This window comes from Amblyraja radiata, chromosome 23 (assembly GCF_010909765.2).
Source record: "Amblyraja radiata isolate CabotCenter1 chromosome 23, sAmbRad1.1.pri, whole genome shotgun sequence".
Taxonomy (NCBI): Eukaryota; Metazoa; Chordata; class Chondrichthyes; order Rajiformes; family Rajidae; genus Amblyraja; species Amblyraja radiata.
This window is the reverse complement of record NC_045978.1, coordinates 23,614,274-23,638,449: the sequence shown is the minus strand read 5'-3', so window position 1 is coordinate 23,638,449 and position 24,176 is coordinate 23,614,274. Positions and strand designations below refer to the sequence as shown.

Genomic DNA, 24,176 nt, shown 5'->3' with positions numbered 1-24,176 from the left:
AAGCAGTGGATGTTGTGTATATGGACTTCAGTAAGGCCTTTGACAAGGTTCCTCATGGAAGGTTGGTTAAGAAGGTTCAATGGTTGGGTATTAATGGTGGAGTAGCAAGATGGATTCAACAGTGGCTGAATGGGAGATGCCAGAGAGTAATGGTGGATGGTTGTTTGTCAGGTTGGAGGCCAGTGACGAGTGGGGTGCCACAGGGATCTGTGTTGGGTCCACTGTTGTTTGTCATGTACATCAATGATCTGGACGATGGTGTGGTAAATTGGATTAGTAAGTATGCAGATGATACTAAGATAGGTGGGGTTGCGGGTAATGAAGTAGAGTTTCAAAGTCTACAGAGAGATTTATGCCAGTTGGAAGAGTGGGCTGAAAGATGGCAGATGGAGTTTAATGCTGATAAGTGTGAGGTGCTACATCTTGGCAGGACAAATCAAAATAGGACGTACATGGTAAATTGTAGGGAATTGAAGAATGTAGGTGAACAGAGGGATCTGGGAATAACTGTGCACAGTTCCCTGAAAGTGGAATCTCATGTAGATAGGGTGGTAAAGAAAGCTTTTGGTGTGCTGTCCTTTATAAATCAGAGCATTGAGTATAGAAGTTGGGATGTAATGTTAAAATTGTACAAGGCATTGGTGAGGCCAATTCTGGAGTATGGTGTACAATGGATGGGAAAGGAATGGAGGGTTATGGTCTGAGCGCAGGTATATGGGACTAGGGGAGATTATGTGTTCGGCACGGACTAGAAGGGTCGAGATGGCCTGTTTCCGTGCTGTAATTGTTATATGGTTATATGGTTATTATATGGTATGCTAATTGGATTGGTAAAATTGTAAATTGTCCCTAGTGTAGGATAGTGTTAGTGTGTGGGGATCGCTGGTTGGTGTGGATTTAGTGGGCCAAAATGTCTGTATCCCTACTGTAGTTCCAAAAACGAAACTGATACTGTTGATCCAAGGGAGGGGAATAAAAACTGGAACATTTTAGTGCAATATTTTCTGTTTTACACTGGAGCAATGGTTCCTTATTTATCACGTTTAGTTTATTGTCACGTGTACGGAGGTACAGTTAAAAGCTTTTGTTGCATGCTATCCAGTCAACGGAAAAACTATATACGATTACAATCGAGTCGTCCACAGTGTGCAGATACATGATAAAGGGAATAAAGTTTAGTGCAAGATAAAGTCCAGTAAACTCCAATTAAAGATAGGCTTAGGGTCTCCAATGAGGTAGATGGGAGGTCAGGACCGCTCTCTAGTAGTTGATAGGATGGTTCAGTTGCCTGATAACAGCTGGAAAGAAATGATCCCTGAATCTGGAGGTGTGCGTTTTCTGTACCTCTTGTATTTCTGTGCCTTTTGTCTGATGGGAGAGGGGGAGAAAAGGAAGTGTCCGGAGTGAGACCCATCCTTGATTATGCTGGTGGCCTTGCCGAGATAGCGTGAAATGTACTGTGGAACAGTGAAATTCATTTTTATACATAGTTCAGTACAAGTATCACAATACATAAGCATTTAGATGCATCTTAGATAACAATCTCGCATACAGTAGAAGTGATCGTAAACTGAGACAGTATACAGAGTCTCAGATTTGCTGCCATTTCAAGTCCCAGTTGGTCTAGGTGTAGAGCTCTTAACCTACCCATGAAGGCCCGTTATCCTGGCGGTGTAGTAGGGTCAGCCGAGCCAAGTGTAGGAGGAGCCATCTTGGGGAACGGCTGCTAACCAGCAGCCGTCCGTTTAATTCACTTTTTTTTTGCAGTTTTACTGAGTCCTGTGCCTTGTCTGTGGGAGAAATTACTTTTTAATGTGGGGGGTAGGGGGTAACAATATTTCTAGGTCCCTACCTGGTCGGTGAGGCAGCTTTTTCTCCGGGCTGCCCCGTCGACCCGTCCTCGTGGCCTACCAGCGGGCGTGGAGCGCCGTTTCCTGGCGGGGACCGCCCAGCACCTCGGCTTCGGTGGCGGCACAGCGCTGGAGCGCTATCGCGGAGCGGAGTGGGCGATGCCTTGCCTGGGTCGCCGCGCTGGATCGACGCGCTGGAGCTCCGGTGAGCTGTGACCGCCGAGATTAACACCTCCGGGCTGCGGGTCTGCGGAGCGGAGCGGGCGGCGCCGACTCTAACATCGGGAGCCTGGGAGCGCCAAACCGGCGCGGCCTTGTCGGCTTCGGAAACCGCAGTCTCCAGCTAGGAAGCGGCCGTTCCAGGTGGCCCAGCCGCTGAGAGGACACTCCCGACGCCGGGGCAACACCACCCGGCCAGAACGGCCAGGAACATCGGGCCTCCGTTGAGGCAATAGCGGTGACCTCAATAGGCCTGACTTTGGGAGAACTGGAGATGGGGACTGGACATTGTGCCTTCCCCCACAGTGGTAACCATTGTGGGGGGATGATTTTTTTGTGTGTAAGTTAATATGTTAGTCTGTGTCCAAGATGGCTGTCGGAAGGGAGAGTGGACGCTGGCGCGGTTTAGCTGTCGCTGCTCTCTCTTCACATTGTGTTTTTGATTTTTTGTCTTTGGAGCGATTTCTGTCTTTAATTTGTGTATTGGTGATGTCCTTATTATTTATTTTACTCCGACTATATGTTTTTTCTCTTTTGTTAATTTCTGTAAGGTGTCCTTGAGACTTTGAAAGGCGCCTGCAAATAAAATGTATTATTATTATTATTAAGTGTAGCCATTGGTGTCCTCCTTTGCTCTGGGCTGCTGCAGGCCGTGCCCGGTCCAATTATATAGCTTTATAATTGGAATTGATTTTTGAACCCTCGTTGCTTTTATTCATTCACATGATGCTGCTGTCGTTGCCAATGCTGGCACTATCGGTTGTCCTTGTTTGTCTCTGCACTTAGGGGATATTTATGGTTCCCTATGTCTCCACTCTGTGTCTATCACGGACTTAGGGCGGCACAGTGGTAAAGTTGCTGGCTTATGGCGCGAGAGACCCAGGCTTGATCATGATTATGGGTGCTTTCTGCACAGAGTTTGGACCTCTGAACTTTAATCGAGCTTCAGTGTTATATCTTTGCATTGAATGTATCCTTTATCTGTGGATTTTAGGACGGCACAGTGGAGTAGCGGTAAAGTTGCTGCCTCACAGCCCCCAGAGACCCAGGTTCGATCTGACCTTGGGTGCTGCCTGTACGGACTTTGTACATTCTCCCTGTGACCACATGGATTTTCTCCATGTGCTCTGGCTTCCTCCCACACTCTAAAGATGTACAGATTTGTAGGTTAATTGGCTTCAGTAAAATTGTAAGATGACCCCAGCGTGTATGATAGTGCTAGTGTTTGAGCAGATTGCAGGTCGGTGTGGGCCGAAGGGCCTGTTTCCGTGCTGTATTTCTAAACCCCAAAGTAAACTTTGCTATCTCACCTTTTCAGTGGCTGTACAAGGGCCGTACTCGGGAGAAAGGCTTTCTGTATGAAATCGTTGCCAATAAGAGAAGCGGGATTGATGTCGATAAGTGGGATTACTTTGCCAGGTAAGTGTGTGCGTGATCTTGATTAGACGTTCCTTGATCCATGACTTTTCTCAGTCGGAGCTCTCCTGGGACATTTGTTTAGACCAATTGTTCTTTATTACCCCATGTACCAAGGTACACGCAATCCCTGCTTAAGTACAGAATGCATGGAAAATGGCACAGTCCATATGCAATAGTCGCCAGGTTTTGGCACCATTTTCAAGGTCCCAGCTGCAGATGGCCATAAAGGCCCGTTGCCTCCATTCCATCATCTGTGAACCATTGCCCCTCTCCTCGCCCGGACACCTGGAGCTTTCGTGCCCCGTGGCTGCCTCTCGCAGCCGACCTCAAGAGGGCGGAAGGTAAGAACCTCTGATTCTTACTGTCCCTACGTCCAGCATCCACTGCCTTTGCCGACTCCCTCCACCCTCCCTCCAATTCCCAGTTCTCCGGGGCGAGCATGAGACGAGCCTCAGACAAAGCTCCCACTACAGGTGGGTTCCCGGTTACACCGCGGGCGTGCCAGGCTTGCAGTCAGGGTGTAGCCACAGATTGCTGGGACCTTCTGCCACGTGCGGCTCGCTGGGACCTTGACGACTACTTCTGATGAAAGCTATCTGTTTGAGAACTGAACCGATCGACATTTCTCTGGAACGTCAGGGCTTGTAGTGAGACTTGGTAGAAGGATATAAAATTCTGAGAGGCATAGATAGGGTAGACAGTCAAAACTTTGTTCGCAGGTTGAGAGTGTCCAACACAGGAAGGTTATCTATCATGTGAACTGGGAAAAGTTTAATGGAGATGTGCGGGGCAGGTTTTTTTGTTACATAGAGTGTTGGGGGTCTGGAACCCATTGCCAGGGGTGATGTTGGAGGCAGATAGTTTAGTTTTAGTTTAATTTACAGATACAGCGTGGAAACAGGTCTTTTAACGCAACATCCCCGCCAACCAACGGTCTGCCAGCGGCGGTGATGGAGGCAGTTACAATAGTGGCATTTAAGAGGCTTTTTAGGTTGGCACATGGAAGTACAGGGAGTAGAGGGATATGGGTTGTGTGCAGACAGATGAGATCAGTTTAACGTGGCATCATGTTTGGCACAAACATTGTGGGCCGAAGGGCCCGTTCCTGTGCTGTACTGCTGAGTGTATGTGTTTCTCTCCCTCACCCACACGCCACCTTGAATGTGTTGCCTGCCTATCACAAGCAACAACACATGCTGGAAGAACTTAGCAGGCCACGCAGTATGTGGAGGGTATGGACAGGAAATGTTTCGGTCAGGACCATTCTTCAGATTGGCTATTGTACTCTGATTTTAAGTAATGTCAATCTATCGACAGTTTTCCCCAAACTAAAATGACAAATTCTGTATCTGTATCGAGTCTAGTGAAGTTAACTCGTCACTGATCAGGAGTTGATTGCCTAATCCTCAGGGACTTTAAAACATTGAGATGTGAGCCCATAGATCTCAGCAGCGGGGCACGTTCCGTGTGAGTGATCAGCTGGATATGAAGATGCTTTAACGCTGGCTGCCGGAAATTGCCATTGATGTGTGCTCTTGTTTCTGAAGGGACTGTCACCACCTGGGGATCCGGAACAACTTTGACTTTGAACGCTTCCTCAAGTTCGCTCGAGTTTGTGAAGTCGGCAAAATGAAGCGCATTTGCACTCGAGATAAGGTGATGAATGTTGTGAGAAGCCGAGGAGTTTCTTGAGTGTGTTTTTGAGAAGCCCTGCTTGATTTTGATCTATATATCGGCGAGACCAAGTGCATACAAGGCGATTGTTTCGCTGAACACCTACGCTCGTCCCACCTTGGCATAAGCAATCCCTAGGTTGACAAACATTTTAACTTCTTTTCCGTACTGACCTTTCTGTCCTGAGCCTCTTCTACTGTCAGAGTGAGGCCACACGCTAATGGGAGGAACAGCACCTCGTATTTTGCTTGGGCAGCTTACAGCCCAGCGGTGTGAATGTTGATTTCTCTAATTTCAAGTAACCCTTGCATTTCCTCCCTCATCCTAGGCGTCCAGCTAGTTTCACTGTTCGTATCCCTTTGTGATCTCCCCTTCCACAGCTTAGAATGGATCATTGTGGGCTCCACCTTCACTTGGTCATCAGAGCCTGCTCTGATTTGTTCTGACCCTTTTCATATCTCTAGTTTCCCCGACTCTCAATCTGAAGAAGGGTCTTGACCCAAACGTCACCTATTCCTTTTCTCCAGAGATGCTGCCACTGAGTTACACCAGCATTGTGTCTTGCTTTCTAGTTCATGAAGCGGCCTTCAGATCTTCTTTCCTCTGTTTTCTGTCCTCTGAGGAAACAACCAGCAAAAGTGCAGCACAGTGATGCAGCTTGTGGAGCTGCTGCCTCTCAGCACCGTTTAGTGCATCAGAGGCATCAATATCTCCACCTAACACGTAACCCCAACCATTCCAAGATTTTTATCTCCATTTGCTTTCGGAGATGTTCTGCGCCCTTGATACCCGGACTAGACTGCCCCGGTCACTAATTGCCCATCCTCCTATTCATGCAATTGAGTTACATCGTCTAAGTTAAACTTTTTCATCTCTTTTATAATTGAATTTCTAAAAGACCAGTGAGGTCTGAAACAGGTTCCCCAGTCGATGAAACAAGAACATCTTTCCATTGATGCATCCAAATCCAAAGACCACAGGCACCCTTGTAGTTCTATAAAACCAACAGATAGTAATCTTGTCAGCATTCATGGGCACACTGGAGTTCTGTAAGCTGAAGCTGGGCATACAGGCAAGGACAGTTCAGAACGAGTCATTGTTAAATGTAGTTTAGAAATACAGCATGGAAACAGACCCTTTGGCCCACCGTGTCCACGCCGAGGTATTGACGCCTCTGATGCGCTAAACGGCCTCCACTGTGCTGTTGCTTTGTGATCAGTGAATATCTCGTAGGTCAGTACAGTAAACCCTCTTTATTACGGATATCTTTATCACAGTTTTCGGTTGTAGCCGCTTCCAGGCAGGACCCACTGCCATCACCGCTGGCCCACACACCCCCCTCTAGGCCACGCTTCCCACCACCACCGCCAACCCTTACCTAAGCTCTAGTGACCATTTACTCCGCCGATCCTTGCCTCTACCCTCCTGGTTGCAACTCACCTGGATCCCAGGCCCAGTTCCAGACCGAGAAAGGATGTTGCTTTTAAAAACTAGTTGAATTGTACCTCCAGGTAACGGCAAGTCAGAGCATGAAGAAGGGTCCTGACTTGAAACGTCACCTATCCCTGCCCTCCAGAGATAGTGCCTGACCTGTTGTGTTACTCCAGCACTTTGTAACCAGCATCTGCCATTCTATTTTTAATACTAATGCAATGTCACTCTTAGTAATCCTTTCCTTTGATACAGCAGACAGTTGCTGTGTTGACAGACTCTTGATTAGTAAGGGTGTCGAGGGCTATGGGGCGAAGGGAGGAGAATAGGATTGAGAGGGACAGATAGATCAGCCATCTGACCTCTCTATCGCCAAAATAACCTTTGAACAATCAGCAATAACAGAAACCATTTCACCTCCTCACCACATGGTCTGTTATAATGAGGGTTTATTGTATTTAGTTTACATTGAGCAAACCCACGGAGGACACTTGGAGAACATACAAATTCCGTGCAGTCAAGCACCAGAAACAGGCCCTTGGGCCCACTGAATCCATGCCAACTAATGATCATCCTATACACTAGCAGTATCCACACACAAGGTACAATTTACAATCTTTACCAAAGTAAATTAACCAACAAATCTTTGTAGTGTGGAAGGAAGCAGGAGCTCCCTTGGAAAATCCACACGGTCACAGGGAGAATGTACAAGCTCCTTACAGGCAACACCCCACAGTCAGGATCTGGACTGATGCTACAAGGCAGCAACTCTACCGCTGCGCCACTGTGCCTCCTTATTCTTAAACATCACTCTGCCCCAGCAACTGAATCACTCAGTGCTTCAGAACTGCTGTTCCTGACGTGCAGTGTGAGGAGGGAGAAATGACCTCTCGTTTTCTGTCCACAGGAGGTTGGTGACCTGTACAACATGTTTCACACACGCAACACGCTACACCGCAGGGCCTATCAACACCGAGTGGTTAACATTATTGAGAGCATGTGAGTACTCCTGCAGTATGGCTGGTAAGGAGCCTTCAGTTTAGTGTTACTGCACAGAAACAGGCACTTCGGCCCACCGAGTCCATGCTGACCAACGTTCCCCACACACTTACACTGTCATGTACACACTAGAGACAATTTACAATGATACCAAGCTAATTAACCTTCCAACCTTCATCTTGGGAGTGTAGGAGGAAACTGGAGATCCTGGAGCAAATCCACGCAGGTCACGGGGAGACCGTACAAACTCCGTTCAGTCAATCACCAATAGTCAGGATCGAACCTGGGTCTCTGGCGCTGTAAAGCAGCAACTCTACTACTGTGCCATCATGCTGCCCCTTTCTCCATATTATTACCTTGCACCCTTCCACACATCCCCAACCTTCCACACATCCCCAACCTTCCACACATCCCCAACCTTCCACACATCCCCAACCTTCCACACATCCCCAACCTGAAACCCCTCCACCTCCACAAATGTTTCTGCAAGCAACTGATGTGTGTGAAGTATGACGGATATTGTGGACGTAGCCCAGACCATCATGCAAACCAACCTCCCTTCCATCAACTCCATTCACACTTCACGCTACCTCAGCAAGGCCACCAGCATAATCAAGTGCCAGTCTCACCACGGTCACTCCTGCCTCTCCCCTCCCATCAGGCAAGAGGTATGGAGGTGTGAAAACACACACCTCCAGATTCAGGGACTGTTTCTCCCCAGCTGTTATCAGGCAACTGAGCCATACTATCACCAACTAGAGAGCAGACCTGATATACCATCTACCTCAGTGAAGACCACCAGACAATCATTAATCGGACATTATTGGACTTTATCCTGCACTGACCATTATTCCCTTCATCCTGTATCTATACACTGTGGACGGCTTGATTGTAATCATGCATAGTCTTTCTGCTGACTGGATAGCACGCAACAACAAAATGTATCACTGTACCTCGATACATGTGACAATAAACCAAACTAATATTTCAGTTGCACCTTTCACTTACCGGATCGTGACGTGTTGACATTGCATCAACCCTTTGCTCAGGGCTTGAGCCTAATAATGTTTCTTTTAAACTTCCTTTGCCCTGTCCCAAGGGTGTTGAAACCAATGCAGATTTGTTTCCAGTGTTTTCCCTGTCAAGTTGTTGTGAAGAAGTAGTGCGGGCAACAATGTTTGAGCGGAAGATGCAGCATGAAAATAGGCTCACCAAGTCCACGGCAACCATCGATCACCCACTCACATAATCTGTGACTGGATAGCACGCAACAAAAAGCTAATCCCCATGTTGTCCCACTCCCCCATTCATCCCTGCATACTGGGGGGCAATTTAGAGGCCAATTAACCGACAAACCCGCATGCCTTTGGGATGTGGGAGGAAACTCGCGGTCACAGGGAGACGTGCAAACTCTATGCAGACAGCACCTGCGGTCGGGAACGACCCACGGTCCCTGGCGCTGTGAGCAAGCAGCTCTGCCAGCTGCATCTCTGTGCCGCACGGTTCAGACAAGTGCTGACATGTTTCTGAATATGTTTACTCCGTCAGGATCACTGAAGCCCTGGTGCTGGCAGATCCACACATCCAGATCGTTGGAAAAAATAAGAGAATCTGCAAAATCTCTGAGTCGATCGATGACATGGAGGCCTACACCAAACTCACAGGTGAACACTCTTGTCATTCAGTCTGACCTAAGTCTGCTCTTCACAAACACAATATTACTTTATTAGCCAAGTATGTTTTGCAACATACGAGGAATTTCATTTGCCAAGTCAGTCATACAAATAAAAAGCAACGGAACACACGAAATACATTTTAACATAAACATCCACCACAGTGACTCCTCCACATTCCTCACTGTGATGGAAGCCGAAAAAGAGGTTCAAATCTCCTCCCTTCATTGTTCTCCCGTGATCCGGGGCCTTGAGCCCTCCTTTGACGGGATGATCTTGACTCCCGTAGCAAGTGGCGTTTTGTCCCTCCGCATCGGGGCGATCAGCTCCTGCATCGGGGGGATGTCAGCTTCCCCCGCGCCAGGCGATCGAACCCCACGTCGGGGCTGGTCGAGCCTCTGCGTTGTTGGAACTCCCGACTAGCCTCTCCCGAGACTGCGAGCTTTCGATGGTAAGATCCGCAGGCCGTGGCTGGAGCGATCCCAGGCAAGGGATCAACTCCGATGTTTAAGTCCACGCCCCGCGGTGGGGCTCAAGGTCAGTCCGAGGAGTCCTCCAGCTCCATCGATGGTAGGCCACAGAGCGACCGGAGATGCGATCCGGAAAAAAATCGCATCTCTGGCAAGGTAAGAAAATGAAAAAAAGTTTCCCCCGACCCCTTCCCCCCACATAAAACAAATCGGAGAACATTTACACAGACTTTTAAAACGCACAAAAATCTTTTTTTTTTTTAAGATAAAAAAACAGGGAGACTGTTGGTGGGGCTGCCAATCGTGTGGCACCCCTGGTGGAGTACATGTTGAACGAAGGTCAATGCAGCAGAGGAACAGCTCTTCAGCCCACAATGGCCAGAACTGCACCTGTTACTCCGGCTGAGGTCTGACCAAGGTTTTACAAACTTGGAGCATCACCCTGTGTAGAGGAAGGAACTATAGATGTTGGTTTACACCAAAGATAGACACAAAATGCTGGAGTAACTCAGCGGGACAGGCAGCATCTCTGGAGAAAAGGAATTGATTTGTTTGAAGAGGGATCCCGGCACAAAACATCACCCATCCACCATCTTCTAAAGATACATCTTTGTGTTCTGAGGCTGTGCTCTGGTCCTAGACTCTCCCACGACTGAAAATATCCTCTCATATCTTAGCGTGTTAGTTTTATTTTATTTCTGTGACCTTGGATTATTGTTTTTCCAGACAACATCTTTGAACAGATTCTGAATTCTTCGGAGCCTGAGCCTGACCTACAAAAAGCACGAGAGATTTTGAATAACATCCTTTGCCGCAAGTTGTACAAATGGATCGGGGAGACGCAGCCTGCACCAGGGACGACAATTGATCCGGTAATCAAACAGGACAGCACAGTGGCATGGCGATAGAGCATCTGACTGACAGCGCCAGAGACCTGGGTTCAATCCTGACTTCAACTGCTGCCTATGTGGAGTTTGCATGTTCTCCCTGACACTGCGTGTGTTTCTGTCGGGTGCTCCGGTTTCCCCTCACACCCCGAAAACGTGCAGGTTTGCAGGTTAATCAGCCTCTGTAAAATTGCCCCTTGTATTTAGGGAGTGGATGAGAAAGTGGGATAATCGTGAACTAGTTTTACTAGACCTAGGACACAGGTTTAAGGGGAGGGGGGATAGATTTTATAGGAGCCTGAGGGGTGACTTTATCACACAAAGGGTGGTGGGTGTATGAAACAAGTAGGACGAAGTAGTTGAGGCAGGTACTATCGCAATGTTTAAAAAAACAGTTTAACAGGTACATGGATAGGATTGGTTTAGAAGGATATGGGCTGAAGGGCCTGTTTATAAGGCAAGCAGGGCCGAAGGGCCTGTTTACACGCTGCGTAACTCTATGACTAATTATATAAAACTGACTTCATGTGAACGGTGAGTCTGAAGAAGCATCTCGAAACGTCACCTATATACATTCTCCAGAGATGCTGCCTTACCCGCTGAGTTACTCCAGTTCTTGTGTGATCAATGGTCAGCGTGGGCTGAAGCACCCAAGCTATGTCTCTAAACCAAACTACATATAACGCAGGGCAGGTAAACATTGAGGAATGGGTCATTTACACAACTAGCCTGTGCCAGTGTTTATACTCCTCGCCTGTCTGCTTAAACAAGATAAGAACATAGTAATCAGGCATAGTCTTTGAGTCTCCTTTCCTCTTCAAGATCATGGTGGATCTTCTACCTGAGAACATTTTTCCTTCACTCAATGCCCAGCAAACTTTTGTTGTGAATGAACGATGGCTGAGTGTCTGATCAGTTTGGTGAATTCCACAGATTCATCCTCTCTGAGCAAAGAAATTTCAGTCTGAAATACCTTCCCACTTATCCTGAATCTGTAGCCCCACTCGATTCCTCAACTGGACGCAACATTGTTCCTCCATCCGGCCTGTTAGAACTTTGTGGGTTTTAATCTGACCTCTTATTCATCCAAACATAAAGAATATGGGTGTAGAATGGGTGATCGATGGTTTGTGTGGACTCGGTGGGTAGAAGGGTTTCGGGCATCATGTTATGGAAATAAATTTCAAGCTGGAAAGGGTGCAGAGAAGATTTACGAGGATGTTGCCAGAACCCGAGGGACTGAGCTGAAGGAGAGGTTGAGCAGGCTAGGGCTTTATTCCTTGTGTCGGAGGATAACGGGTGATCTTATAAAGGTGTTCAAAATCATGAGAGGAATAGATCAGGTAAATGCATTGTCTTTTGCCCAGAGTAGGGGAATCGAGAACCAGATTAAGGTGAGGTGGGAGAGATTTATTAGAAACCTGAAGGGTAACTTTATTGACACAAAGGATGGTGGGTGTATGGGAATGAGCTGCCAGAGGAGGTAGTTGAAGCAGGCAGGTACTGTCGTAATGTTTGACACATTTGGACACGTACATAGATAGGACGGGTTTAGAGGGATATGGGTCAAGTGCGGGCAGGTGGGACTAGTGTAGATGGGGCATGTTGGTCAGTGTTGGCAAGTTGGGCCGAAGTACCTTTGTCCACTGTGTCTGCCTCTAAGGGCCTGTTTCCACGCCCTATCTTTCAATTGAATTTAATGTTTCTACCATCCCTGCAACCAATATGGTGAATATTTGCTGTACTTCGGATGCAGTTACATCAAGGCCCTTCACAGTGGCAACATATGAACGTGATGAAGGTCAAGGCACTATTTTGTACCTTCGCATTAACTCTCAGTGACTTGTGTACAAGGACAACTAGGAGCCTTTGAACATCAACATTACACTCAGTCTGTCACCATTTTAAAAACAACTAGACCAAGTGCGCACCTGTTCGGGCCCGCTCCCCCAATGCAATATTCCACCAAACTGCGTGTGCACGGCTGCTGCGTTCAAAGTTGTGCCATTGACGACTGAAATTAAGTTAAAGTTAATAACGTGAATAGAGGACCCGTGGAGGCGTTTGTAAAGTAGAAGGAAACTTACCCGTGGAGCCGTTGGGTCCCTGTTGTGAGTCCAGGCAAGTACCGCGAAAAAAACTCACTCCTCACTTCCCCCCCTATCCCACCCCCCCCGACAATGAAAATCGCCATGTTTTTTTTAAATGATCCCACCCCATCCCCCACAATTAAAATCGCAATTAAAAAAATTGCGTTTTCTCTATAAAATAACCTAAACACAATGTTAGCTGTCAATGAAAACGGAACTTGATTAAAACTGAGTTTTCTTTAGAATAAAATCAATGTCAATGAAAATCGCAATTTTTTTAAATGCAAATGAAATTCAGGATCCCATTGTGACGTTGAATGCAGCTGACGTGCAGGGAGGGTAGGGCAAGTGGAAAAGTGCTTTTGTAAAGTGGTTTTGGTAAAGTTTAAAATGTCAATAACTTGTAAAATATAACATCAATCTGTAACGAAACGTGGCTAATGCACACCCCAGGACAATGGTGAGTACGGTGGGCCAAAATCGGTAGCGTTATTGTGTACCGTTTTGGCTGTGTTTTGGGAAATCACACACACACGCATACATACAATCAAACTAACAAAAAAATGAGTCTTAGTTATATATCTAGATAGATAGCCCACTTTTTGTATCAAAATGGATAATTTACCACATTTCATTGACAACTTCAATATGCTTTTTGTTTCAGGACGAGTTTGAGCAGTTGTCTGATGAGGTGGCTGCAGTTGTCCCATCGACACCTCTGGACGTTCAACTTTGTGCAGAAGATTTTATTGTAAATGTGAGTAATGGATGTTAAGCATGTGGAGGGACCTTCTCCCTACAGTGGCAGATAGTCTCATTGAGCTGGTGCCACATGGTGAGAGTTACCGTTTGCGGGAGGGGAGAGAGCGAGCAACACGAAGGCGGCTCCGGCATGCAAATTCCTGCTGGTTTAACCCCACCCTCGCCCCTTCTCTCTTCACACTGTGTTTCTTCCCTCCCGGCCTTGGGTTAAACTTCACACTCCTCTCGGTTATGTGCGACGATCGGCAATAACGGACGTGTATATATAAATGGAAGATAGACACAAAATGCTGGAGTAACTCAGCGGGTCAGGCAGCATCTCTGGAGAAAAGGAAAATATAACGGAAAATATCCAAATGACGAGTTAATTGGCCGCTGTAAATTGCCTGTAGTGGGTCAAGTTTTCCCGACTGAATGAATGTATTTAATATTCTGCACTCTAGGTGGTGCGTATGGACTACGGCATGAAGGAGAAGAATCCCATTAACAAGATGCGGTTCTACTGCAAGAGTGATCCCAACTTGGCCATCACAATCCGCAAGGACCAGGTACGTTTTCCAGGCCCGGGTTGGAAACATATCCTTTATCTGAAGCTGAACGTAAACATCTCCGTCAAGCTGTGCATGGACCAACACTGGGGATATAACTTTAATGTTTAGTTTTAGAGATACTGTTGCAACGGGTCCTTTGGCTCATCGAGTCCACGCTGACCAACAATTACCCGTTCGATGTCCTACACACTGTGGGTAAATTATGGAATCCAATTATCCTACAAACCCACATGGCTTTGGAGTGTGGGAGGAATCGGGAGCACCTGGAGAAAACCCACGTGGTCACAGTGAGAATGTGCAAACTCCATACAGACAGCACCCGTAGCCAGGATCGAACCGGGGTCTCTGGTGCTGTAAGGCAGCAATTCAACCTCTGCGACACTGTGCCGCCCTCAACTGACTATGTTGCTCATAGGCTGCCAAGGGCGCCCATCAGTGCCTTGCCCTTTGCTTTGGGTTTGGTTACCATGCCTACTGTCAAGGTCTAAGCTGAGATCCAACTATCACCTCGGTGTGACTTGGAACTGGACCTTAGTCCAATGGGTTAGAGGGCCTGTTATGATCTGGTCGTCTTTGCAGGAGAGGTTAGAGAGGCTCGACTTGTATCTACTGGAGCTTAGAGTGAGAGGAACTCTACAGAAACTAGAAGAGTCTCGACTCAAAACGTCACCCATCCATGTTCTCCAGAGATATTGCCTGACCTGCTGAGTTACTCCAGTACTTTGTGTCCCTCTGAAACTCTTCAGAACATGCATGGTATTGGCAGGATTGATGTTGATAATGTTTCTTTTGGGAGAATCTAGAATTATGGTTTCCTTGTATAAATCTTATCTTCAAGGGTATTAATATAAAATGGTCACCTGGTCATTAGTTGACATGAGAGCAGAGAGGTGTAGATAGATACTTGTTACGTTAAATTGTGAAGCTGGAGTTACAACAAATCAGCCACAATCTTATTAAGTTGTGCAAATGGCGTGAGGGGATGAATGGCCATCTCCACTGCTCGCACCGTTTGTCTCCTTGTGGTTGTGGGTTGTTGGGAAGACCCGGCAGGAGGAGGCCCTGCAGCAGCCTTGGGCTTGCCTGGTTCGGTAACCGCTCCGGTACATCAGGCGAGTGGACCGGACTTTGGACTTTTTTGTAAATAGCGCCAAAATATGGCAACTCGTGCATGTGTGATTTATGCAAAAATAATTTTATTGTGCACATCCAGGTATCTCAGATGCTTCCGGTGAGATTCACAGAGCAGCTGATCCAGGTCTACTGCAAGAAGACCGACGATCAGAGTGTGCAGGCCGCCCAGAAGCTCTTTGTCCAGTGGTGCATCAAGAGGAACTTTTCCAAACCAAGGGTAGGGAGAGGATGATGCTTCCATTTGCAGTAACAGTTTCTGCATCTTTCCTTGGCTGTGTTGTACTCCTGGGACATTACTGCGCAGTAACATGCCGTTTGGCCCACCGTGTCTGAAAAAGTTCACTTAAAAGATAGACAAAGTACAAATTCTTAAGACCATACAAAGCTTTAATTTAACGTCTGACGGGTGTGGACTGAGAGACTCAGAGGCAACAGTTTCACGTCTGTATCTCCAGCAGCACACACAAAGAAATACCAGAACACGCGAGTTTATATACATACTGAAATAAAATCAAATGCACGATGTAATGTACAAAAACCATCATCCACCTCCAAATATGGAGTTGTTTTTCACTCTTTGCCAAAAGCCAGTCACCCCAATGGAATCCTCTGGGCCCCTTCTTATCTGATTAACCTCTTCAACTTACATAAAAAACCTTGCAAGAGAGATGCGAACTTTTCACCTTGGAAGTTAAAAAAAAAAACCCTTGTCACAATGGAAGTTGTCCAAATCCCATCATGCATTACAATTGGCCTTTTACAACAGGAAAGCTTAAATATGACAACAGTCAATTAATAACTAACTCTTCAATCTGTGCCGAACAAGATGCCAATTTAAACTAATCCCATCTGCCTGCACGTGATCCATATCCCTCCATTCCTGACCCATATGCCTCCATTCCTTATACATTTGCTTCTATCTTTGGGGTAAACCAGCATCTGCATTTCTTTATTTCTGCATTCCCTCCATCACTTCTGTTCATGTGCCTGTCTCAATGCCACTTAATCGTCACTATCAAATCTGCTTCCACCAGTAACGTTGTTGATAAGAACCAGCTCCTCATTGCCTTCATACAAGAATCATAAAATGGTTAGAGATCGCAGATCCATCAAGTCTGTGCTGAGTCCTAATAATGTAATTCCATAAAGGACAAATATTCTGTTGGTGGAACATAGGTGACTTATCGGATCAGGGCCCTTCTTCAAAATTTGCCTACCCATGTCTTCCTGAGATGCTGCCTGACCCGCTGAGTCACTACACCACATCTGCAGTTCTTTGTGTCTAGGTTAGATCAGACCATGGTTGATGGATGACATGGGCGTGGGTTTTAACGATGTGTGACAGGAAAGGAAGTTTTTCTCTATCAAAAAAAGGAGACAGTGCTGGAGTAACTCAGCGGGTCCGGCAGCATCTCTGTAGAACATGTATAGGCGAAGTTTCGGGTCGTGGCCCTTCTTCGTACATTAGTGGGGGGGGGGGGGGGGGTGAGAAAACTAGGAGAGAGGAGGGACTGGATAAAGCGTGGCAGGTAATTGGTGGACATAGGTGAGGGGGTTATTTGATAGGCATATGTTTCGAGCAAAGGCCAGAAAATACAACAGGTGTGAGACAGAAGGATTGAAGAGATGCGAATTGTGAAGCCAGAGGAAGGAATATGGGTGGAAGTGGAGAGGAGTGGAGAAATAGGTGCGAGTTCAGGAAGGGCACTTGGGAGGGGATGAGGGGAAGAAACGGGGGAGGGGTGTAGTGTGGGGGACAAAGGAAGGTGTGGGGGCTTGTTAGAGGTTACCTAAAATTGGAGAATTCAATGTTTCAACCATCTTCCTGTGAAACCTCCTCTTCACCTGTGTTCACCTATTACCTGCTATGTTTTGCCCAGCCTTTCTTCTCCTCACAGCTTTCTTTCTCCCCCCCCCCCCCCCCGACCTCCCACAATCAGTGGGTCTTGAACCAAAACATCACCTATTCATGTTCTCCAGAGATGCTGCCTGACCTGCTGCACCTCCAGCACATTGTGTCATTTTTGTACACCAGCTTCTTCAGCTCCTTGTATCTACATAGAAATATTTATAGGCACACTCATTTATTCCAGATTGGCTCTGTTGTTAACTCATAAGGCACATGGAAGAAGAGTCCTGACCCAAAACTTCAACTGTCCATGTTCTCCAGAGATGCTGCCTGACCCACTGAGTTACTCTGGCACTTTGGGTCCTTTTGTAAATCAGCATCTATAGTTCCTTTTTTCATACATTTTGAAGTTTTTCTGGGGTGGGAGATTGCAACCTTCACGTGGTCCGCCCTGTTTCGACAAATGCAATCAACCTGGCGTGCACAATCAAATAAGATCAAATAGAACAAGTTGTCCGACAACTTTAGGCTGTGCACGCCATACGCAAGAAGTAGAAGTTTTTCTCCAGCCATTTAACGTATGAATTTTAAATAGGCTGATAATGATTTTCCTATCCCTCCTACATGGTGGTGAACCAGTGTATGTTTGTTCCTACCTACAGGATGGGGATATTGTTGCCCCTGAGCTGACACCACTAAAGTCTGAATGGAACAACAGCAATAGTGACAGCGATGACTCCAATCCCAGAGAAGAGCTTCAGTCTTCTCGTCGGGCAAACAGCTGTAAATCCAAGACAAAGCTTTTTCAGTAAGAAACGTGGGAATTTTCTGTGAATCCTGGATCTTTTTTCTCCCTGCGGTCCCTGCGATGGTATAATCTCCTAGCTTCCTTGGTTCTTTTCCAATTAGCAGTTTTCCAAACTCTTGCTTGAATGGAGAAAAGCAGTCTTCATGCAAAGAAATCCAAGTCTAAATGACTTGGTCAGTAGAGAAGAATGGATTCGTTTTTTTCAAACGAGTTATTGAATGATTGACTTTTTTTCCCAATCGGCACCTGACAAGTTTGAAGCCACGTAGCTAGATTTATCTGAAAGATCTTCCACACAAATGTTGGAAGAGTGCGAATTGTGTTCACACCAAAGGATAAAGCTTTATTTTACCCAACTCTGATTGTAATGACTCTGGATACCTCTGGCCAAATGGCAACTAAAACACAGGAACGGGACTGTATGTGTTACGTCGAGGCAATGGGCTTTGACTGTTTACAGAAAGGATCACTGCCCAGTGATTCCTGCTTGCAGGAATAATGCCTTTACAGGTAGGGAAGGAACACAAGTCACCGTTTTGCCTTTTTATCATGGAAAAAAAAGTTGTGCAAGGGTGATGGACATATATTTCTTTATTGCTTCGAGGGATTATGGTTGGTACCATGAATGTTATGCTGCTTAAAATATTATTACTTCAGTCCACAGTTGAACATACAGGCACCTCGCATTTTATGTGGGGAATATGTGCTTGAAAAGCAGCGTGTAATTCAAAGACACATAAATGAAACATATACTCGACTACACGGTCAACAGTAAATTTGAGGTGCATTATTCCAAAAATACCAGTGTGTAAATCAAGCTTTGGTATTAAGAACACTAGCACGTTATTTCAAAAAACCATAAATCAATCATGCTTAAAGCGTGAGGTGCCTATATATTAATACAAACTTAAAACAATATTCAACTCAACAGAAATGTTGGGGGAAATCACCTCTGTCTACAGTGCAGGATAAAGACCCAAATAGAGAGAGGCTGATTGCAGTGGGGTTTCCCCAGCATAGTTGACTTGCTGCTGCCTAATACATGAATGTTGCTGTGGGAGACTAGGACCAGTAATGGTGGTCCAGATCCTAGCATTAGATACCTCTCTACTGTGGCATGTCTTGTCACTATCCTACTTGGTGCTGTGTGTCCATTTGAATCACACTACATGAGTCAGGGCAGATAGATAGAATCAAGGTTTGATTAAACAATCACTTTCAGGGCTCCGTTTTGCTATGTCACTTTTTTATGATATTAGGTGGAAAGACCTACTTTTAGCATGACATGGTGTACTCGGGGCATTTTTAATATGCTGGTTTCGCAATAAAGAAGTCAGTGCACTAAACATATTTTATGCAAATTGCTTCACCTTAAGTGTAGGGTTGAAAGTTGTGAGTTTTATACAATTTCAATTGGTTGAAAATTGAACTACATTTATTTTTCTCCTCCCACTTGTTTTGATCCAAACTGATAGTTGGAACAAGATCAATGCTTGCAGGGTGTTCAACTATTGATTCCTGATCAATAATGGAGGATTTTTTATTCAATGTGTCTTTATTTTAGTTTAGTTTGGAGATTCAGCATGGCAGTGGGTTGGAAAGTTAATTATCCTCAGTGTGTAGGAAATGGATGGAAAAGTGGGATAACATAGAACGAGTGTGATGGGTGATCGGTGATCAGTGTGGACTCGGTGGGCCAAAGGGCCTATATCCACCCTGCTTCTTGCAATCAAAATGTTTTGTTTAAACCTGGCTCCATGTGGGAGAAAGGAGGACGTTTTGACTGACTAACGCAAGAACTCAGTGGGTGGAATGAATGTTAGCACGTTAGGTTTGTACACTATACTGGCTCACTGGATAAAACCATGTCGAGCACGTGATACCCTAAAGAGCACATGCTCTGGTGCTTGCTGAGGTTCTACCACCAACCCCCTCCCCAATTGCCTGAGGATTTTAAATGCACTATATAACTATTTACTCAAACAAAGGTGTTCTTCTAGTTTGTGAAAACCAGCTGAAGTTGGCTTTTATCCAGGAGGTTCAGCGAGAGAGATGCAACAGTGTGTTTACTCTGCCTGTCTGTTTATTGCAGGAGATGGGGAAGTAATATCTCTGGTTGAAACCTTGTGTACATATATTTGCATTGTCGGGATATCTCAGGGAGGGTACCGTCTACCCTTGTTATTACTGATCTCTTTATAACTCCACAGGTCTTCCATAACATATTGATTTTCTTCCTCTGCCTCTGTGCCTTTTTCTGTGCAAAAGAGTCCTCACCACCCAGTGATGACTCCTTTTTCTGTCTTCACTGGTCCCCTTCCTCTTGGACCTCCCCGGATGGCCTTTGGCCCTCTTTAGACCTTTACATAGCCTGACCCGTTGAGTTACTCCAGCATTTTGTGTCTATCTTTATAACTTATTTTAGTTATAGTGGACGGAGTGTCCCCACAGTAATCAGACACCACTGTCTCTGTAGGAACACAGGCTTCCAGTTACAGTGTGAGATGCCATGACATTGACAAGCAATTGCTTCAACTAGCCTTTTGTATTTTTACCTTGCAGTAACTAAAATATATTTTTAGCTGTTAAAAAGAACTTTGTATTTGAAAACAACTTGCTGTTTCACAGAGTGACCACTAGGTGGTTAAAGCAAATCCCTTACTTAGTTATAGAGGACAATCTGCAATAACGGACACCATTCTCCTCCCCTGTGGTCCGCTATAATGAGGGTTGTCTGTACGATGTACAAGGTTTTACCATTTCACAACTGAATGCTTTATTTCCTTTCCTTCATTTTGTGGAACAGTGGGAAATATATGCTGATCGACCTTGGATGACATCCATCAGCCCTGTTTTCTGGAGTCCCCTTCTTCACTGCCCCCATGCCCCTCCACCTAATCCACCCTCTGCCTTTACACTCTTCTTCATTCCTTATCTGACACCTTTGTCTTCTTTTCATCTCTTGCCTTTGTCACTTACACCATCCAGCTACCAAACAAACTTCCCTCACCTGGGTAGCTTACAACCTAATGGTATGAACATTGAATTCTCCAACTTTAAGTAACATCTTCCCTTCCTTCTCCCCTTCACTCTCTTATTTCTTGCACCCATCCCTCCTCTGCTACTTTCATCCCTCTGGCTTCACCATCTGCAACTCTTCAAACCTGTCTCATGCCTTCTGTTCTTTTCTCTGGCCTTTGTTCCAACCATCTACATATTAACTCTGCCCCCACAGATCTATTACCTGCCAGGCTTTTCCTACCTCTCTCCTTTTTCAGCTTTCTCCCCCCCACCCCCCATCTGTCTCAAGGGTCTGAACCTGAAACGTCACTTACCTGTGTTCTCTAGAGATGCTGTCTGACCTGCTGAGTTACTCCAGCACTTTGTGTATAAACCAGCATCTGCAGTTCATTATTTCTGCATTCTCCCCTCACTTGTACCTATGGTACACATGACAATAAATTAAACTCAAACTTATCACTTGCCAGGTTTACTCCTGCCCCCAACTCTCAGTTTCCTCCTCCCTATGTCTGACAATCAATCTGAAGAAGGGTCCCGACTTACACCGTGGTCCCGACCCAAAGTCCATGTTCTCCAAAGATGCTGTCTGTCCCGCTGAGTTACTCCAACACTTTATGTTCTACTCCCTCTGGAGTACTTTATTTGACTGAGGTTTGCGGGGTCATTTAATAGTTCATGGCATTTTATTTGTCACAATGCAATATGGTAATCTTTTCTTACTTAAACTGTATGCAGATATCGTGAAAGGTTGTGGAATATCAATAAAATTGCATTTATCTGCTCATTACCATGTCATTTTGAGAACTTATTGTGTGCAATTTATCTGGGACATTTGCATTATAGCAGTGATTACATTAAAAGTTCCTTAACACAATCAGACTAAGTGCTTCGTTACAAAGGACAGAATAACTGGAATTTATTTTTCCCCTCTTGACCATCATTAATGTCTGGCGTTCTTTACCTTGACATCTGTGAAGGTTGAGTTGTTCAATATATTCATGTCATAGGAGCAGAATTAGGCCATTCAGCCCATCAAGTCTACTCTGCCATTCAATCGTGGCTGATCTATCTTCAGGCATGAGAGAGGAATAAACTGGAAAAAAGAGGAAGAGAGATGGGGCATCGCCTCCTGGAAGGATTGCAAGGTGCAACGCCACTGGCGGGTGTAAAAGGGGCAGCTTTATAAAAGGCTATTCTATTCTATTTATGCAGATTTGTTTTGACAATTGTATCTTGCAATGACTGTTTTTTTGCCTGTTTACCCTTAATTTCTCACAGGGTTTTCCCCACTCACAGGGAACCCCTCACTGTTCACACTCACAGGGATCTCCCCCCTTACCTTTTCTCACACAGGGACTCCCTCACTGCTCACATACACACAGGGAACCCCCTCACTGCTCACACCCACGGACGTCCCATCACATTTACTCACACTCACAGAGACTCTCCCCTCTGCTCACCAGGGCTCACACTCCCTCTACTTGCTTTAAAACGCTTATTGACACCCACAAGGCCCCCGGCCCTGCAGTCGCGCCCCGGCCGTTCCCAGCCCAGTGCCCACTCTCCCACTGCCCTCCCGCGGGGCTGCCGCTAACCAAAGATCATAGAGCGGAGCAAGATACTCCACTCCTACGTAATCCAACGCACTGAGGTGTAGTACGTAACGGAGCGTCACGGCCGCCATTGTCAATGCAAAACGCGACTTCCGTTATGCCTCGCAGTGTAACCCAAAGATCCTATAGCTTGCTTTACCAACTTTGGTGTAATCAGTGTTTAAGAAGGAACTGCAGATGCTGGAAAATCGAAGGTAGACAAAAGTGCTGGGGAAACTCAGCGGGTGCAGCAGCATCTATGGAGCGAAGGAAATAGGCAACGTTTTGGGCCGAAACCCTTCTTCAGTGTGTGATTTAGCTCATCTATCACTTCACATATTTTAGTTAATTTTATTGTAAATGTTTTCCCCCTGTTTTTGCCCATTTCCCGCCCATCCTTCCTCCCCAGCCCCCTCCTTTGCACAGTTTCCCTTGCATTGTATCGTGCAGTTTCTATTGTATTGCTTTAACACACACTGCGCACAAAATTAAATTTAACATATATAAATATATGAATGTGTGTTTGTGTGTGTGCCTGTGTGTGAGAGGCAAGTTAGAAATAAATAGATAAAGTTCCTTCTCATGGATCAAAAGCAACTTTGATTTAAAGCAATACTATTTCTCTCTTTATCTTATTTGTCAGATGATGTACATAAACCATAAAGGCAATTATATTTATAATTATCTATCTATCTATCTATCTATCTATTATATATTAAAACTCTCGCCCCATCCGTCCGGCTGGCGTCCGGATCCCTTCCTGCCTTTCGATTTGTTCCCGCTGTGCGATGTCACAATGCCCGATGCTCGCAGACGTCCAATCGCGATGCCCCACGCTCGCAGATGTCCAATCGGAACGGATCAATTTACATGTACGGCTTCCGGCCGCATTTCTTCCTTTGATTCCCTGCAACTCCGAAACCGGACGCGGAATCGCCGACGTCTTTTCCATTTCGGTAGAGATTTCACTTTTCTTTCTAGTTATCCGCACCTCATTACATTTCGTCGTGTTTAAGTACACGTTTTTAATCAAATCCTACCCCCCCCCCCCCCCAAAATTTCAAAACTAAACTGGCTTCTCGCCCACAGAAGCTTCACCAGCCCCAGCCCATGGTGAACGTTCCATCGTGTGATGTCACAATGCCCAATACTCAAATACATCGTTGCCATAGTGACAGTACAGAGTACAAACTGGCTTCTCACCCATACAAGCAGCCATTTCGGTAGACATTTCACTTTCCCTTCCAGCTATCCACTCCTCATTACATTTCGTTATGTTTATGTCCATTTTTTTCATTAAAACCTTCACCTCCCCCCCCCTCCCCACTCACTCATTTTGTCGCCTCCTGCTGGCCAGCGACCATAACGGCTGCTGGCGCCCGCAGCACAACCTCAAGCGACGCCATTTAAAAACGGCCTTTCGGGAACGGCTCTACTTCGAGGACCACGTCTCCCGTGGGGGCTGCGGGTATGCAACGGCTGCGTTGGGGCATTACACTTTTAAGGCTCTGTGTGTGGGGATGCTTCGTGTGTGTGATGCCGCCCCGCCACCCCTCCCCCCCACCCACCCCCCCCGCGTTGCCGAGACGGACCCGACTTCGACGACTTCAAGATACGCTATTTTAAGACGGCCGGGACCCGACTTCGACGACCACGTCTCCCCTGGGGGCTACAGGTAGGGAACGGTCTTTATACACTTTTCCAACTCTGTGTGTAGGGGTGGTTAGTGTGTGTGATCCCCCCCCCC

The 24,176-nt window shown here is 46.1% G+C and overlaps 1 protein-coding gene and 1 long non-coding RNA gene across 5 annotated transcripts in view; both read left to right on the top strand.

The window, feature by feature from the left end:
* LOC116986350 (deoxynucleoside triphosphate triphosphohydrolase SAMHD1-like) overlaps window positions 1-24,176 on the top strand; it is a 132,174-nt gene that overhangs the window by 17,589 nt on the left and 90,409 nt on the right. For 2 of the 4 annotated variants that reach the window (XM_033041798.1, XM_033041797.1), the window contains 10 exons: window positions 3,388-3,488; window positions 5,036-5,144; window positions 7,501-7,592; window positions 9,141-9,256; window positions 10,462-10,607; window positions 13,377-13,469; window positions 13,918-14,022; window positions 15,239-15,376; window positions 17,671-17,915; window positions 18,101-18,310. In XM_033041798.1, the coding sequence (XP_032897689.1) occupies window positions 3,388-3,488; window positions 5,036-5,144; window positions 7,501-7,592; window positions 9,141-9,256; window positions 10,462-10,607; window positions 13,377-13,469; window positions 13,918-14,022; window positions 15,239-15,376; window positions 17,671-17,820 (1,050 nt within the window). In that variant the 3' untranslated portion in view covers window positions 17,821-17,915; window positions 18,101-18,310. Of the gene's footprint in view, window positions 1-3,387; window positions 3,489-5,035; window positions 5,145-7,500; window positions 7,593-9,140; window positions 9,257-10,461; window positions 10,608-13,376; window positions 13,470-13,917; window positions 14,023-15,238; window positions 15,377-17,670; window positions 17,916-18,100; window positions 18,311-24,176 lie in introns of those variants that run through there. The other 2 variants (XM_033041800.1, XM_033041799.1) reach the window with 1 other exon arrangement.
* Window positions 19,220-21,622, top strand: LOC116986352. The gene is made up of 2 exons (XR_004415456.1): window positions 19,220-20,848; window positions 21,305-21,622. It is a non-coding gene; the product is annotated as an uncharacterized LOC116986352 (long non-coding RNA).